Below are 18,969 nucleotides of genomic sequence, written 5' to 3' on the forward strand. Positions count from 1 at the left end.
ACATTTTACACCTACTTACACATATTACAAAATCGTCCTGTATATCCCGACTTACACCCCGTATCACAATGTCCAGTCTCTCTGTTACAGATGTCATCATTAAGGCAATGACCACTACAGTTGTAGATACAGTCCGGGCCATACATTCCCCTTTTACACTCTGTAAATAGTTTATTCTAGATATGTTGTCTTTTGAGTCTTGTTTATTACATCTTTTGTAAATAATGATTCTTTTTCAAGTAAAATGTGTATTCTGACAAATGGTTTATCAATCATCAAATTGTATTGAGTTAATTACCAATGTTCAAACAATGCTTGCAAATCAATTTACTTTACCGAATATGTGACATTTTAAGATAATGCTTACCGTATTACTCATTGAAGTTGTGATTTCAAATAATACCTCGGATGAAAATGCTAAGAATCTAATGGGATATTACCCATAATAAAATAATCTAAATGAATCAGCATTTGCATTGGTATATGTACACCATGTGACGTGTGCTTATCACATCCATTGACCCACATTAGAGGTAGATTCCGGCAGGTAGTGTGCTTTCAATAATTAGTTAATTATTATCATTTATCTATCTGTTTATCTGTTTGATATATTTTAGAACTGTTACTTGTTCTCCAAAGTAACAGGTTCTTGTTGAATTGCTAGTTTGATGTCTTTAAATGTACCCCAATTAAGATTTTTCCGTTATGCTAGACAAGATTTTATTTGAAAATTACTTTATTCATATTCAGAGAAAAGGTTGATTTATTTTCTTTAATGTGTACTTGAATATACAAATTGTAGAAGTAGTTTAATAAATCTCTACTTTGGTGTGCAAATATAACGAAACAGACGTAAACATTTGATATGTTAGATAGTGAATTCAATAGAGCATAAAATCAATAATTACTCAATAATAATTGAATGCAAGTTGAATGATTGTCATTCCATACCGATGCACTTTTAGGATTGTATCCTTTTCATTTGAAAGTTTAAAATTATACATTTGTTTATTTTGGCGTGTGTTGTTATACAAGGTGAAGATAACGAACAGTTGGTTTTTTCATGAGTCACTTCTACGTGTGCTTGTTCATATCTAATTTGTTTCTTTAATCAGTTCTTTATCTAAACGAGGTATACATTTGAACAAAATAAGAACGACCAAAAAATCTTACGTATTTCACACTGGGCACCTGTCCATCCTTCAGCGCAACCATTGTCACATCCACCGGTCACATGAGTGCATGAGGCATTTTCTTTACAGTGTCCCACGCACTGAAATTGACAACGATCGCCATACCACCGAGCAGGGCATTCTAATTGTAACCAAAAAAAGTATACACTCTTCAAATAGAGAATTATCAACCAACATCAAAATATTTCGAACATAAATCATGCTATTAGTGCAAATGCTTTACCTTTAGACAAGTGGTTTTGCATTGCATGGGGACATTATTCTGTGGAATACAGGTATCATTTAAATGTTTAAGTTTTCGATAGAAAAGCTATTTATTCTCACTGTAAAACACTACAAATTGTCCGAAAGAAGTGGAAGTCATGTTATTTTATTTATGCTTCCATCTGGAATATACATGCTTTTAGAAACATTCAAAGTATCGACATAATCTAACTTTGCAAATATGTTCCAAGGCAGTGCAGAAAATTATACTAAAATGGGTAGTCTGAATCAGAAGTAAAAGAGGATCGCGTTGTGTCCATAAGATGGTCTATTTGTAGGCACTGAAAAGTTTGTTTATAATTCAAAAGTTTGGATCCAATAGTGGAAGTATATTTGTAGGAAATACAGGGTGTAGACCTGAACTTGAAATAAGTTGGATATAGATACACAATATTTTGATACATTGTATCGGAGTTGTTCTTCGTCGTATCTTTATATTGGGAAAATGTTTATTTTGGTAAAAGACATTATTTAAAATATCTTATCAAATGTATCTATAGAAACAAACAGCTGCAACCAAAAACATTCCACATGTAACACATCTAATTCTTTTATCACTTCTGGTTTACTAAACACAGAAGGATAGATGTTATGTACTTTTGTTTAGAAATGTCTAATTTGGGATTTTAATATTCCTCTTATGCTTTTAACCCATTCTGACAATGTATGAAGTTTTTCTTTTTATATTTAACCCATCGTCTGGCATAATCTTCGACATAATTCATAATAGAGATGAAGTTCTGTCGCCAATTGAAAGACCGAGGCTCTCTGTATTTAGGACCTTTTAGAATAAGTGATTTGAGGTCCTCATTTTCAACTATATCAACATTACCAATAATGACATGTCCAGCTGGACTATAGTTGAAAGAAGATGAAGAACATGAACACATTGGTGGATTAAGTCTATATCTAGGTACTGTAAAGTGTGTTGATAATTAAAAAGTTCGGATGCAATAGTAGAAGTATATTTGTAGAAAGTACAGGGTGTAGACTTGAACTTGAAATAAGCTGGATATGAATGCAAAAGTTTTTTTTTTTGCTAAAATACATTATCTAAAATATGTTATAAAATGTATCTACATTGATTGATTGATTGATGTTTTCCGCCACACTCAACAATTGTTCAGTTATCTGGTGGCGCCCAGTTTTTATTGGTAGAAAAGAGAACCCAGATACAATGTACCTGGGAACAGACCACCGACCTTTCGAAAGTAAACTGGGAAACTTTCTCTCTTACCGCCACGAGTGGGATTCGAACCCGCGCCGACAGAGGTGAAATGCCGCGTGATTTTGAGGGCGATGCTCTAACCACTGGGCCACGGAGGCCCTAAAATATATCTATAGGAATGAAAATGTTCGAATAAGACACCCAAACAAACAAACATAAGCAAATTTTCAATAACTTACTATTTTCACAGAATGCTCCCATCCATCCAGGCATACAATGAAAACACGTCCCATTTACGATGTTACATCTCTGTTCCTTACAAGTGACCGGACATGTCAAGTTACAATTACTCCCATAAACTCCCGGCTTCTTACAACCTGAAAAATAAGAAAAGCAAGAGTAATCAGAAGATAAGAAGTTTCACACCAACGTTTTGAATTGAAATAATTGCATAGTTGTTGTTACTGCCTTATGATTTCTTGTGTAGATCAATTGAATTTTAGAATTAAGTTGATTTTGCCATACCAATCTATTGATTAAACAGTAAAGCTAACAAACTGTGACGAATCTCATAATTCCTATAACGAATACAAAATTAAGAGTAGGACACACACGAACCCTTGGTGGGATCAGGTGCTTAAGAGGAGTAAACATGCCATATAAAACGATCACACCCACCATAATCCTATGCCTTGCCCAAGGAAATGGAGTAAGCCGTAGTCAAAATCAGTATGTGTAGAACATGCTAACAATGAAAATGAAACACATCAGACAGCATTCGACCTAATAACAGGTTGTATTTGTAAATTAGATAATTTTAACGATCACATAATTTGCGAAATGTTGATTTTAAACAAGACTGTTGAAAGATCTGTAACATCAACTTCTCTGTAGCTTGTCTCGCTTTAGAAATTGATCATAAACAGAACATACTCTTGCGCATCGAATCACTAACGAGCCATAGACTATTCAAATAGTGACAAACAAGATGATGGTACAGGGGTTTCAAAAGTATCGATAAAAGTAAACATTTTGCAAATTCTATGGTCGTTATAACGATATAGTTCGTCAATACAACCTATCATTGGGTCAATTGCTGTCTGACGTGTTTCATACCAATTGTTATACTGTTATTAGCACACTGAGTTTGACTACGGATAACTCCGTCTACCTGATCAGGATATAGTGCTCACGGTGGGTGTTACCGGTCAACAAGGGATGCTTACTCCTCCTAGGCACCTGATCCCAACTCTGGTGTGTCCAGGAGACCGGTTCTGCCCAACTATATATTTTGTGTTGGTTATAGGAGTTATGATATTGATCACTGTTCGTTATATTCACTTTCATTGGTAATGCTGTGGAAGCTGAAATCATCCAAATCCCTTATAACGTTGAGTTCTTACTCTGCCTTTCACATCTATACAAACCCTGAAACGTACTGCTATACCACTTGCACGGAACGTGACAAAACGATTCTTGCACAGAGAAGTGAACAGTTCGCACGAAATTCTGGACGATCTGCACGGAACAGTGAACGGTTTCCATGGAACGCTTCGCACGAAATGCTGATCACTTTGCAGGCATGGTTTGCACGTTATGTGAACGGTCTACACGAAGGTTAGACATAGCCTGGATGCCTTATTTTTCGACATTATTTGGACCATCCTGGGGTTAGTTTTAACAAGAAACGGATTGAATATAACGGCAATATTCTAGATTTTAAAAAATGGGTTGAGAAAGATATGATAATGATCCATTGATCATTTACGACGTGGTAAATTACAATCTCACTTATTGGATCAATGACTTGCAGAATGAATATTTCGCATGAAATATTGATTATTTAACTTTTATTAATTCATTGCTTTATCAAATTCATTGAAACTGAACATGGAATGGTCACGTGTGTTTCGCTATTTTTGTACATTAATTCTGGGTGTCTTCAAAATACATGTGTGATTTGTATACATGTAATCCAGGCCGCTTCCCAAAGACATATGTTAATTAAACCTATTAATTTTATTTACATGTAGAAAAGCACATACAATAATCAATAAAAAACTTCCCTATTCAAGAGGGAAGGGGGTTGCAAACGGTCTGCAGGAAACGGTAGGCATGACCTACATGCTTTGATTGTTTCGGTATCATTTGGGTCTCCATAGGGTGTGTTCAAACAAGAAATAGTTTCATTAGAATGGTAATATGCAGATAATTTTAAAAAAAGGTTGAGAAAAAAATGACAATTATCCATTTTAAAATGATTGCTCAAATAAGACACGGTAAATTTCATTTTTACTTATCATCTCAATGACTCAGGAACAAATGATTTTTTAACTTTGGAAATAATAGAAAAAGATGCAAAAATTGTGTCGTGATGGAATATTAATTATTCAGCCTTTATTTATTCATTGATCTACTAAATGCATTGAAAAGTCGCATCTGGTTTGCTATATTTGTACATTCAATGTGAGTGTCGTTTAACCACATGTGCAATTTGTGTATTCCAGTTCTCTTCTCAAAAATAGATGTTGAATAAACCTATACATTTTTATATACTTGTATGACAAAATAAAAATGATTTAAAGGGCAAGACTGGAACATATTCCCGGGCGGTGAAGTGGGGGGGGGGTGAACCTAGACATCGTATTAGTCAGTCGTGTTTTTTGACCTTGGATAACACGGAATAATGCAAAACGAAAAGAAGCAATGAAAATTTGATTGAAATAGATTGAGAAATAAATCAAACATAAAATCTGCTGGTGGACTATTAGTCCCCTTAAGGTCTCTACAGCCCAGAAGCTAAGTACTTCGTTACTAGCTTGAAAATACGGATGTATATTTAATTGCTGGGATAATATTTAGAAATTCATTTCAAAATAAAGGATTTTATATCCCTCATGCATAGCTATGATCCTTGGACAAATTTGGCTCCAGTTTTTGGCACTCTAATTTTACTTCGAATTTCCAAAATTTCGGCTTGAGCATCACTGAAGAGACATTATTTCTTGAAATGTGCAGCTGGTGCATCACAGTTGGTATCATGTAAGTTTTACATATAAATGAATAGATAAAGTAAATACTGACTAACTACAGAAATGACCAATAGATTTGCATTTGAATTAAATTGTTGTATTTACCTCAATTTCAAACCTATAGATACAAAAATGTAAACACCATTTTAATTCTCTTGTCGATTTTCACACCTTCTGTAGGAATGTTGCTTTGGAATACCCTGACTAGCTACCCTCTAGTGTGGTTAAAAAGCACATTGGGATTTGCGTAGAATATACAAGTTATACACAGGTCGGTATTTGAATTATGCAGACAGTTCAGTTAAATAATGTTGATAAAAATATTTTTTATTTAAAAAGAGAAACTTGATCATACAAGTCTAACAAGACAAAGTATACCTGTAAACAATAAATAAACTACCGAGGGCAGATATATTGGTGATGTCTCTGCACTTGCTAGAATCTACCAGAAGGGATAAAATGGTATCGGATTTCGCTCTCCCTGGTGGTTTTATAATAAACTGTTTTCTTTCAACGATTTGCAGATTTTCACTGCTGCCTTATAGACATTTTTATATAATTGCTCAAATTCCCAGCAATGTCCACGTGTCCTGATATGATTGAAATAGACTGAGAAATAAATCAAACATATAAATGAATAGATAAGATAAATAATGACTAACTACAGAAATTACCAATAAATATGCGCTTGAATTAGATTGGTGTATTTACATCAATTTTAAACCTCTAGGAAGCTGCATTCATTTTTGAGAGACAAAAATATAAACAAAATTTTAATTCCCTTGCCGATTTAGACACCTTCTGTACGAATGTTGATTTTAAATATCCTGATTAACTGCCCTCAAGTGTGGTTAAAAATGCACATTGGGTTATACACAGGTCGGTATTTGCATTATGCAGACAGTTCAGTTAAATAATGTTAATAAGAATACATTTTTATCTAAAAAGAGAAACTTGATCATACAAGTGTAACAGGGCAAATTATCCCTGTATACAAGAAAAAAACTACCGAGGGCAGATATATACGTCATGTCTCTGCACTTGCTAGAAACTGCCAGAAGTGATAAAGTGGTATCAGATTTTGCTCTCCCTGGTGGTTATATAATAAACTGTTTTACAGATTTTCAATGCTGAAAGTCCATCTTATAGACAGTTTGATATAATTGCTCAAATTCCCAGGAATATACACTTGTCCTAGATCCCATATCGAACTCACTTGCACGTTTTGCATGATCTGTAAGTTTCTAAGTTTTGCACCATCTGTAAGTGATTTAAACGATAGGCACGTTTCTATGGGGGTGATCAAGTACAGAATATGTAAATTGCGTACATGTATGTATACACCATACCCTCATATACTATTTCTTATTATATATGTAAAATATTGCTGTCTGTATATATGTTTTCAGGACCACAATTAAAATTAGTTTTTAAACTAATTGTGTTATCCTGTTTAAATAAAGGACATTATTATTATTATTATTATAATGATTCTTGCCCTAAACGGTTTGCAAGGAACGGTGAATGGTCTACGCAAAAGGCTGAACGGAATACACGGAACGGTTTGCACGGGAAAGACACGAAACACTTTGGAAGTGAACCGGTAGTAGCACACTTCAGTGTCTGTAAATTGAATTGGTGAAACTTACAAGATACGATATACTGATATTTAGTTATTTGAATGTGTAAAAATAAAATGCTAAAATTGATCAGCAATACCTTCTACGATTACTTCACATAATTCAGTAAAAGTTGGACTTTCGTATCCATCATAAGTAACTCCATCCAACCTCTCGTTGTAAAACATGAAGTATTGACTGTATCCAATGCAGGTTGTGTTAAAGTCTAAAGGAGGAAGTCCAGGGGGTTCATCTTTATGGCAGAGGAACTCATCTCTCTTGGTTGAAGGCATAGATAAATAGATGGAAAATCCTGCTAAACGACCTCTTTGTCGCATCACTGAAAGAAACATTTTGACGTCAATATCATGTACGTTTGAGAATCACTGAAATAATGAAATGAAACGACAAAGGAAATGCAATACAACAAAATTTAGCACAGTTATTGGTATAAATCTAATTTTTTTTTTTGCTTTTTCAGTGTCATAAGGTTTCCACGAGTATGTGTATATCAATATATGGCTAGATATTACACGACATATATACTATGTGTAGCAATATTATAATATATGATGTAATCTACTCAAATTTGGTGCAGATTCAAAATTCTATGTATTAACATTTATGTTTCGAAAGTTAAGATTTACGATGTTATGGATGAAATTGAAAATTAACTCATATTAATCAAATAATTTCGTTTAAAATACCCACAATACGGTCCTTAAAATATGTAAAATTAAAAGTAAATGTTCAACAGAAGTGTTGTCGTCAAAAGTACGTTTCAAAATTTCGGCTTTAAAAGTATGAAAAGTGAAGACAACGAACAGTGATCAATCTCAGAACTCTCATAATCAATAGAAAATAGAGAGTTAGGCAAAGACGGACCCCTGGACACATAAGAGGTGGGATCAGGTGCCTAGGAGGAGTAAATATCTCTTGTCGACCGGTGAACCCTATATCTTGATCGGTCAAACGGAGTTATCCGTAGTCAAAATGAGTGTGCCAAAAACTGCCCAGCAATCGGTTTGAAACAAGTCAAACAGCAGTTGACCCAATGATAGGTTGTATTGGCAAACTATATGGTTATAACGACCATATATTTTGCAAAAAGCCCATTTTAAACAACACTATTGAAACTCCTGCATCATCAACCTGTTTGTCAGTAGCTTGCCTCGATTTCAAACTGATCATAAGCAGAACAACCTCTTGGGTATCGAATCAGTTGAGGGATATAAACACCATATTTTTGAGAATCACTGAAGTGACGACATGAAACGAAAAAGGAAATGAGACACAAAATTCAGTTATTGCTATAAATCTATTTTTCGCTTTTCCGCTGCCATAGGATTTTCACGAGTAAATATATATCAATATCTGGCTAAACATTACAAGAAATGTGTTGCAGTGCAAGGTGAAGATAACCATAAGTAACCAATTTGATAAAACAAGGAATACAAAATAGAGAGTTGGCAAAGACGAACCCCTGGATATACCAGAGGTCTGTTAGGTGGGTTGGAGGAGTAAGCATTCCCTGTCAACCGGTTATACTCGCCTAGAGTCCTACATCTTGATCATGTAAACAGAGTTATCCATAGTCAAATATGATGCGATAAATACTCTAATAAAATACAGATTCAGAATCCAATTTAATAAAAAAAAATATGTTTCGGAAGTTAAGTTCTACGATTTAGTTTTTTTTTAATTTGGAAAGAAACTCATATTTATAAAAGAATTTGATTCACAAACCCCAAAATATGGTAATTTCGATATATAAGTATAAAAGTAAATGTTCAACGTGCGTTTTGCGGTCACAGATGCGTATCAAAATCTCGGTTTTAAAAACATCTTAGATTCTAACCGGATAGGAATACGTAGTTTTTTTTTCCACTTTTTCACAAAAAACCCCTGGTAATTTTGAAAGTTTGTCCAATAAGGTTGTCGTCCCACCCTTAATATATATGTATATATAGTTTTTTCTACTTTGAACCATTAATTTTGATAAGTTATATAAGAGTATAGCTGCCTGTAACAAGATACTACTTATGAAGCAATCTACATCCACACTTACTGATTGTTTTATTACCCTATATTTTAGCAGCATCTATTTACTTGTATTTAATATCTAGTTATGATATACATCTACTTGTGTATTTATAATAAAAAAGCATCTATCTATCTAAGGTAAGGGGAGATAACTCCGGATGTACCTCTGTGTACTTCACACTTTATTACGTCAAAGTGAAAAGGTGCGACGCAACGTACATGTCTATATATTTGTATTGTTGGAAATATGTCGTAATATTTTCTCGTTATCTAGTATCACTGTCAAGTGTTAAACAGTGTATGTGTAGATCTGCTTGAGTGATGTTTTTTTCCAAATAAACATTTGTGAATTTTCTTCGATACTATAAAAGTTTACAATTTTTAAAATATAAAATATGCACCACAGTGACTTTGATTTTATGTTAGAACTTTGAAACCGTCCCCAATGGTAATCGACATTTGTAATACATGGAAAAAGTCAATTGTTTGTAAACAACGGCTCGGCACAGGTAGAAGATAATGATCGTATGCTGATATTTTGTGTGAGACCATGACAGGAAACATATAGTCTCTGGAAATCTTGCTATGAGAAATGGGGTTTATTTTAGTGCTACTATAATCGATCATTGTGAATAGTATCCGGCCTCAAATTTGACAAGGTCTGACATTTCAGGTCACAAATTAACGAAGCAAAGATTCCGTTTGACATTCTCAAGCATTTCTAAAATAAACTTGACTATGTTTACCTCTCTAATAACTTTATATTTCAATACTATGATATCTTCTACTTGTGTCGTAGCGATTTAACGCATGGGCTTTACGTGTAGACTACTGATGTTATTTCGTAGAAATGAAAGAGGGGCATTCTTTTGTATGCAAGGTGAAGATAACGAACAGTTATCAATCTCATAACTCCTATAAGCAATACAAAATAGAGAGTTGGGCAAACACGGACCCCTGGACACACCAGAGGAGTATATTTTGAAATGTTATTTTTTTTGTCTAACAATGGGACATCTGCATAAAAATATGGATTTTGCGGACGTAGAAACAGAATTGCAAAGTATCCAATTTCGTCACTGACCGGGTTTTAATTAACATTGTTGCGAAGGTGACATTTGTCTGTCCCGTGTTGCAAAGAAACATTAAGATATTGATTTAAAAAAATCAAAGTTCATTTGGTATCAAATTTGGCCCCCTGAATTATTCAAAAATGAAGTACATATTGGATCGAACACTTATATTACAAATTAATGACGGAGATGCACTTGTCTAAAAAATAAACCAAACTTTGAAAATGTGTCACATTTCTACTACATTGACGTAGTCAAAATACGTACGGAACACATATTTCCGGAAATATCCATAGAATTTAACAACTTTTGAAGATATCTGAGTAGGCCTTCATAATATCACCACTCTAAAAATTTCACGCATAAAACATCTATGTGTAAGCATTTCAGGTACAAAAAATTACGAGGGTGATATTATGTGGACCATAGTTATATCTTGTTTTGAAGTTCATATCTTACAGCACGCAAGTACAGTAGTACATGACATGCTTATTTATGTTGTTCTATATGTGTTGTTACATAAGTTTACCTTATATTTTGTTGATGAAAAAAATACTCGCCTTGTATCACATGAAATGAAAAATTCATAACATCAATCTAATGAATGATATTTAAATGTCTTTCCTTGCATTGTGTATTATATTAGTCATGCTATCTTACTTTTGTGCCCCGTAACTAAACGACAAGTTTCTTGGTTAGGAATACTTTGACATTAATTACAATCAATGGAAATTTCACTATATGAAATATTTTGCTGAATACAAAATCCTAATATTTCACATTAATCTATACCCAAATACGTGGCAGAACACAAAGCCTACTAATGTTTCGGTAATCCCTGAATATAAGTCATTTCTCAAAGGTGAGGTCACAATGGGTTGATAGATCATTTTGTCAGTACACACTAACTCAGCTGATGCAGTATAGTGGAAACAAACTCAAATAGAAAGATACCTCTGGTGTGTCCAGGGGTCCGTGTTTGCCCAACAATCTATTTTGTATTGCTTGTAGGATATATGAGACTGATCACTGTTCGTTGTCTTCACCTTTCATACTGGATTTGATAACGAAGATTACGAAAATTGATTTTTTTACAAAAATTAAATGAGAGTTATTTCAGTGAGTTCTATCTACTGTAATTTTTATTTATAGAATAGCATAACCATGTGTATGCCGTCGTGCGATACGACAATACATTTTATCTGTAGTATTTGTCTTGTTAAAATTGTCTAATAAATCAAGAATACGTAAAATCTCTTTCGTGAATACTAGTATATTAGCTATTTTCATTATACACAATATAATCGTTTTTCAATAGGGTGAGGGGGGAGGGTGACTTCACAATTGTTTAAAAATAATAAAAAGGAAACAAAAACTAACATGTTCTTCAAAATCTGAATTTGTGAGTTGGGGCAGGGCTGACGTACACTAAATTCATTTAAATATGATAATATTAGTTAAACTTTATGTTTTCCCCTAACTTCTAATTCTTAAATCCGGTATATACTCCCTTTTGTATATGGATTCAATTCAAAACTTTCACTCCTTTGAAATTGCATTCTTACCATTCTTAATTACTTTTTAAAAATTGGGGGTAGTAACCAGCCTCCTCCCTCCGATTCCACGTGCCTGTATTTTATATGGCTTTGTGTAATATACAGATATTATTGTCTGTCATATACATTCGTGACTAGTTAATATTTTCATCATCAAATTGTGGAACAGGTGTTCAAGTAGTAGAGCACAATTTTCAGGAAAACGGAGATCTTTACACTATACCCATCCTACCCTCCGTTCAATTAGCATTTATTGGCTTGTGCACAAGACATCGCATATCAAATATAAAATATGCATGGAGTTGATATTCATATCATATTGTGACCTTTAAATCGCCCCTAATATGTATGACTGATGCGTTTAAAATTTTTGTTATGTAAATAAATAATCCCATTCTACAAAAACAGTTGCAAAATTCTGGTTTATCTGCTATAAAAACAATATGAATTTTTCTGAAATATATTCTAGATAAATTCATCCGTTTGAAAAGTGCAGGGAGTAATTTCTGTCATGTATTCACGGTATGATATATCTACGAATGTTGACAACCCCGCTGATGACTGTTGGTATGTTTTTAAATTATAGCATGTTTAGTTTTCCTAACACTTTTCATGTAAAGACTTTTTATTTCTTTCTGGATATATCTATAAACATTCAGCTTGTAACCCGCATGCACCCAAAGGTCTGTTTACTATTAGGGCCTCTTGATGTTTTCCAAAAATAAAGTGTTACATGATGTTCAACTGACGTCACGGGAAATTATCATGAGGGGGATTTACGGTAGATCAGTCAAAGTCAACATATGGGTAATATCGTTTCGGTGTTTAACCGTAACAAGTGTAATGGTATCTGTGAATTTGAGGTGTAATTTCACCAGATAGTTAAAGTACATTTTTGCTATGGAAGCCCTTAACCTACTTACCCATCCATTTATTCATCGTATTTGTTTTTGTTTTCAAAGGTTGTATATTATTTCGAGAATTAATAAGTTCACCTTCATGAAAGGTGAATATAACGAACATTGATCGATCTGATAACTCCTTTAAGCAATACAAAGTAGATAATGGGGCAAACACGGACCCCTGGACACACCAGACGTGGGATCAGGTGTCTAGGAGGAGTAGGCATCCCTGTCGACCGGTCACACCCGCCGTGAGCCTTATGTCTTGATCAGGTAAATTTAGTTATGCGTAGTCAAAATCAGTGTGTCAAGAACGGCCTAACAATCGGTATGAAACACATCAGACAGCATTTGATCCTATAGTAGGTTGTATTGACGAACTAGATCGTTATAACGACCATAGAATTTGCGAAATGCTGACTTCAATCGAGACTGTTGAAACCCATTTACCATCAACTTGTTTGTCAGCAGCTTACCTCGATTTAAAAACTGACTCTACGCAGAACGAGCTCTTGCGTATCGAATCAGTTGAGGTACACAAACACCACATGCAGGTGATAATGGGATATTCCTACATAGATATGGGAAGTTGACGATAAAGAAGCTGAAATCATCCCGTTTTGTCATACAGTTGAGTTGTCAGTTTGCCGTTAATATATACTTTCCATAAAATATCTAAGTATGAAGCAGAAGAGAACGGCTCTGTAGTGTCCTTTATTTTGAGCTCATGGGGATGTATCAAATGGACAAATGAATGAAAGGTGTTATTGTTAATAGACAAAACGTCATCATATATATCTAAATGTCGAAATGAAGGCTACAACGAGAGCTTTTTTCTTTTCACGTAGAAGGTTTTGAATAAATTCTGCTTCATGTGAATATAGAAACAGGTCATCTAGCAAAGGAGCACAATTCGTGCCCATGGGAATTCCAACGTCTGATTATCAAAGACCACGAAGATATTGTCAATGAGGAACTCTAGCATATTGTTTAATTCAACGTCAGAGTACCTCTGCGTGGAATCAAAGTGGTGTTTAACAAAGGAAGTTTTTGAATGACTGATCACTAGATATGAATATGTCCGTTTTCCATTTTTGTTGAAGAAGCAACTGTCTATAATGTCAAAAATTCTAGTCTTTAATTTATCGTGGGGAATAGTCGTGTATAGCGTTATTGATTTGGAAAACATTCTGCGATTTCAAGTTTACTAAAAATTCTTTAGAATCTTTTAGAATCCACATTTGATTAACACCACTCAATGCATCCTTCAAAAGTTGTACAATTATAAAACGTGCTTCTTTTAAATCTGCTGTCATGGAAAAAAGCTCCGTAAGTAGTCATTTTATCTGTTTTTACAAATGTGTATGATCGAAATATCATGATAAAAGTGTGTTTTTTTTTAACGTAGACCTTGTAAAAGTGCTCAATATGCATATTTTGTTGCCATGGTAACCAATTTGAATTTTATTTCAAATAGAAAAATCCTATTTTTTGTGTTTTGTATTGAAATATCTTTACCAATTAGTATGATATGGTAGGTAAAACTCTTTTTAAAAATCGACTAGCTTTTTACCCCAGAAGTTTTCCTTGTGTAGTTTCCCTAGTATCCTTTTTCGTACAAAGATCCCGAAAATGTAAAACACCACATAATCAAGCCCACCGAATTAAAAAGCAAAACGGATAATTCTTTTTTTTAAGTATAATTTTTAAATAATTCCCTAATACGGGACGTATTATGGTATAGCGTCGTCAGTCTTTCCGTCAGTAAGAAGGATACATACCGACCATTGGGGCTAGGACCGTCAAACTTGGTACGCCTAATCTTTATACCAAGCAGAGAATGCCTATTGTTTCTGAAGGCCAAAGATCAAGGTCGTGGTGTCACTTAGTAGAAAAATCTTGTTTACCTTACGGATAAAGATATTACCCTAAAATTTAGTCACACGATTCCTGTCGAAGAATATAAGTTTAGTTTGCATTGGTGCATCATGACCTGCTTTGAAGGTAAAAGTACTTCAAACAATCAACATGTTTTTGTCATTCCCCTGAAATTTTGCTACAACCCTCCCACCCCTCATAGAAGGAAAAATACGTAATCGGATAACATTTCAAGTTAATTTGTGCACCAATGGTAGTTTTCTGGACTTTTTTCATTATTGATACAGATACTACACTGAAGGCTTAATGTCCGTGTGTGTACTCTTGGAAACGTTCATTAGTACAGCTATTTACTAAGGAAGCAATGCCCATTGTGAGATGGAACGATTTCATTCACCTTTGTTGTCATGGAAACCGTCGTATAAAAAAGCGCGACTTGTACGACCTGTAATAATCACTGTAAGCAAGCGTACATCTCATTTCAAAAGAATCTTATATTTATTCCACCTCTGGTATATCCAGATGTCCGTGTTTGCCCAAGTACCTATTTTGTATTAATCATGTGCGTTATGAGATTGATCACTGTTTGTTGTCTTCAGCTTCCATATAGATCAATACCATGAGAACATGTTATGTATTTTTTACCAATAAGAAAATTATTTCTTAAAGTATGTTCTTAAAATGATTATTGACGGAATTAATTACATTGTAATTCATTTCCCTGTTTCTAAAAGCATCGTTTTGTGCAGAGTCACATGACGTCATATAATGACAAGATTCGACTTGTAGAATCTCTTATGGCATAAGTGGTTCACAAACGTTTCTCAAACTGATCTCACCTGAAACTTTGAATGTTTCAAGGTTTCGATATTTTAGTTATTTTGTTTGATATTTGATCACCATAGGTTAATCGCCTATGCAATTTCCCCTAGTACTAGCAATGGGTTTGTCTATGTAAATTCATGTTTTGGTGATAGGTCTGGGTATAATATACATTGCAAGTTACTACCGTATGTGGGTCCATGCTCTTTAAACAGTATTCGGACACTGTATATGCTGTAAACATCACCAAGATTCACAAACCACCATGTTGTCTTCTCCGGGGAGTTAAGACCAATTTTTTTTGTCGTCATACATGTACTGGAGATTCTGTCAACTGCATTATTTGCTGCACATATAGACAAAGGTTCGCAAATCCGAATCGGAAATTGGTTTGCGTTCTGGCCTTTTGATAAATCGTCTGCAATAAAATTAAGAAAACATAGTATTTTATTATCCAAATGGTCTTGTATCTGCATGAATACATTTTTCACCCTTTAGACGTTCCTTATTAACAGATCAACTGAATCGATATGCAAGAGCTTGTTCTGCCTATGGTGAGCTTTTAAATCGAGGCAGACTACTTCCAAACCAGTTGATGGTGCAGGGATTTCAACAGTCTTGTTTGAAATCAGCATTTCGCAAATTCTATGGTGGTAATAACAATCTAGTTTATCAATATAACCTTTCATTGGATCAAATGATGTTTGACTCGTTTCCTACCAATTGTTAGGCCGTTCTTGGCACACTGATTTTGACTATGGACAACCCTGTTTACCTTATCAAGATATAGGGCTCACTGTGGATTTGACCGGTCAACAGGGGATGCTTACTCCTCCTAGGAACATGATCCCACATCTGGTATATCCATGGGCTCCATATCTACACAACTATCTATTTTGTATTGCTTATAGGAGTTATGAGATTGATCACTGTTCCATATATGTACCGCTATCATCAATCTTCTCTTTTTGTTCATTAGAAGCAACTTATAACATAAATATTTAAAACAACAACACGGGTATTGATAACCAATACATTAAAAAAAGTTATGGAACATTTCGAAAGTACAGAAAAATTATATGCAATTAAGTTTTATTATGCTTATATAAATCAATTCTAATGGCTATTGCCTTGAAACATTGTGATAATCAGTCAGAGGAACTTAAATTTAAACCTTGATTCCTTAAAAACTTCACAATGGACCTTCTACGATCATTTTATTGTAAAATCAGTGTTATATATCTTTATAGAACTCGACCTTTCTTCACCATCAATCACCAAAGAGATTAATCCTATGTTTAAAAAATCTTAAGTCTTAACGCTCATCAGTGCGTACAAATATCGATGTAAATACCCCAAAATGCAGCAAGGATAGCAAGGATAAGATAAAAATTGACATGAGTCGCACTCTAAACACTTTATTCCTTCACATATGCTCAATAGGAATCATCTTCATCATAATTTGTGCCATATATTTTCTTGGAATAAAAAATAGTATATCTACCATTATCGACATCGACAGTCACAGCTGTGCTTAAAAAAACCCAATCAACCAAAAACTATAGAAATAAGATGACCAAAATATTGTATTAAAAGTAGAAATCACAATGCTTTAATTTTCACAAAAGCAGTATCATCTTTTTTTAAATTGTGATCTACGTGTCGTTTTCAATGGAGAAAAGGTGTTACATTGTACTTAATGTTAGATATTCATTTTTCAAAAGAACGTCAGCCGCATATTGAAATCAATAGGAATGAATTTAAAGTAAGGATCACAAAATGTTATTGTATACAACTGCAAGTTCAATAGATTTCAATGCTTAATTTTTTGCAGATCTACGAGTTGGGAGCAAAGGCATGAAAAGATGAAGATAAGGAACAATTATCAAGCTCATTACTGAGATAAGGAATGGAAAGAAGTTGAGCAATCACGAACCCCTGGATATACAGGAGGTTTGATCAGGTGTCTAGGAGGAGTAAGCAGCCCCGTTTGCCATAGAGTTGATTATCTCTCATAAAATATCTAAGTATGAGGTAGATGTGGAGGACTCTGTGTGTCTTGTATTTCAAGTTCACAGGGATATATCGAGGTAACATATGAGTCAAAATGAGTATTGTTAATGGATGAAAGGTGAAGATAACGAACAGTAATCAATCTCAACTCCTATACGCGATACAAAATTTGTTTACGATATCATAATCAATGTTTCCTAAATTATACTCTAAAACCAGGCAAAGAGAACCAGGGTGGACGTGGCGGGTGTCCTACTTTTCTGATAAATTCATTTTATCTTTGTTTTTACTTACCTCTCCCCTCACAAATATTTTGAATACTAAGTTATGGAATGATAACACCATTTAGGTTTCATTGCTTATTTCTATGCATTTGTTTTTTTTTTCTTAATTTATTATTATTTCAATTCTTTTTTTTGAAGTTTGCTTGCTTGTCAATAATTATTCGAAATTACTCTCGGTTCTTTTAATTTCTTTTTTCCCCCCAAACATCTCCTCCAGCTACCCCCCCCCCCCCACCGTAGGGGAATTATAATATGTGTCAGAAACTGTCAAATTTACACCAATTACTTGAAATGTGATAATAACTTATTAATCTTCCGAAAACCCCTAAGGGTGTTCGAGTAGTGCAGAAGTAGCACTATTACTTCTCGCCTCTGCAACCCAAGTTCGATCCCCCTGATCAGCAGTGGTTGTAGGTGAGAGGGTATGGCGGTCGCCCGCTCGGACAAGTGGGGTTCCTCCGGGTAATCTGGTTTCCTCCCACATAAATGAACCCCTAGCGCAAACATCCGTGCATCAAAGGACCCCATTATAAATAAGCTTTCGAGTTTTCATGGGTTATCCTTGGTATTTATATATGTATGTTTGTATGTATGTATATACCGAATACACATTTTAATGTCGGCTTCAAATGAATTTATAAAACTGGAAAACGATATAAATCTTAGATATATGTTACAAAGATTGCACAATCTGACTTCAAATCTGCTAATATCATAGATTTGCATCTGCTAATAATTGTTTAATAAACAAGTTCTTTTTCATATTTTGTTAAATTAACACATCAGATCAGTGTCCAGGGGGTCCGTGTTTGCCCAACTATGTATTCAGTATTGCTTATGGGATTTATGAGATTGATCACTGTTCGTCATCTTCACCTTTCATTTTCCTTTGGGTTACCTTAGCAACTAGGTTATTGTCAAAGAGTTATCTCTCTTGGATTCATAAATAGGATTACTACACGCACAGAATCAACTAAACCTAAAAATATTCACGTTTTTCATGACTTCTTACTACTTTGTAAATTATGTATGATAGATAATGAAGTATGATAGGGTATAACCTAATGAATTGGAGAAGTATAACAAATTATATGTTTAACATCGACTTGACAGTGCAAACAT

The 18,969-nt window shown here is 34.2% G+C and overlaps 1 protein-coding gene across 2 annotated transcripts in view; it reads right to left on the reverse strand.

Moving 5' to 3' along the window:
* LOC125661937 (receptor-type tyrosine-protein phosphatase alpha-like) overlaps positions 1-18,969 on the reverse strand; it is a 42,888-nt gene that overhangs the window by 21,507 nt on the left and 2,412 nt on the right. Inside the window, exons 2-6 of one of the 2 annotated variants that reach the window (XM_056146484.1) lie at positions 15,738-15,968; positions 7,377-7,616; positions 2,865-3,002; positions 1,174-1,314; positions 20-160 (exon numbers count right to left, since the gene is read on the reverse strand). In XM_056146484.1, the coding sequence (XP_056002459.1) occupies positions 20-160; positions 1,174-1,314; positions 2,865-3,002; positions 7,377-7,616; positions 15,738-15,968 (891 nt within the window). The remainder of the gene's footprint in view (positions 1-19; positions 161-1,173; positions 1,315-2,864; positions 3,003-7,376; positions 7,617-15,737; positions 15,969-18,969) is intronic. The other variant, XM_056146485.1, reaches the window with a different exon arrangement.

Source organism: Ostrea edulis, chromosome 8 (assembly GCF_947568905.1).
Source record: "Ostrea edulis chromosome 8, xbOstEdul1.1, whole genome shotgun sequence".
Lineage (NCBI taxonomy): Eukaryota > Metazoa > Mollusca > Bivalvia > Ostreida > Ostreidae > Ostrea > Ostrea edulis.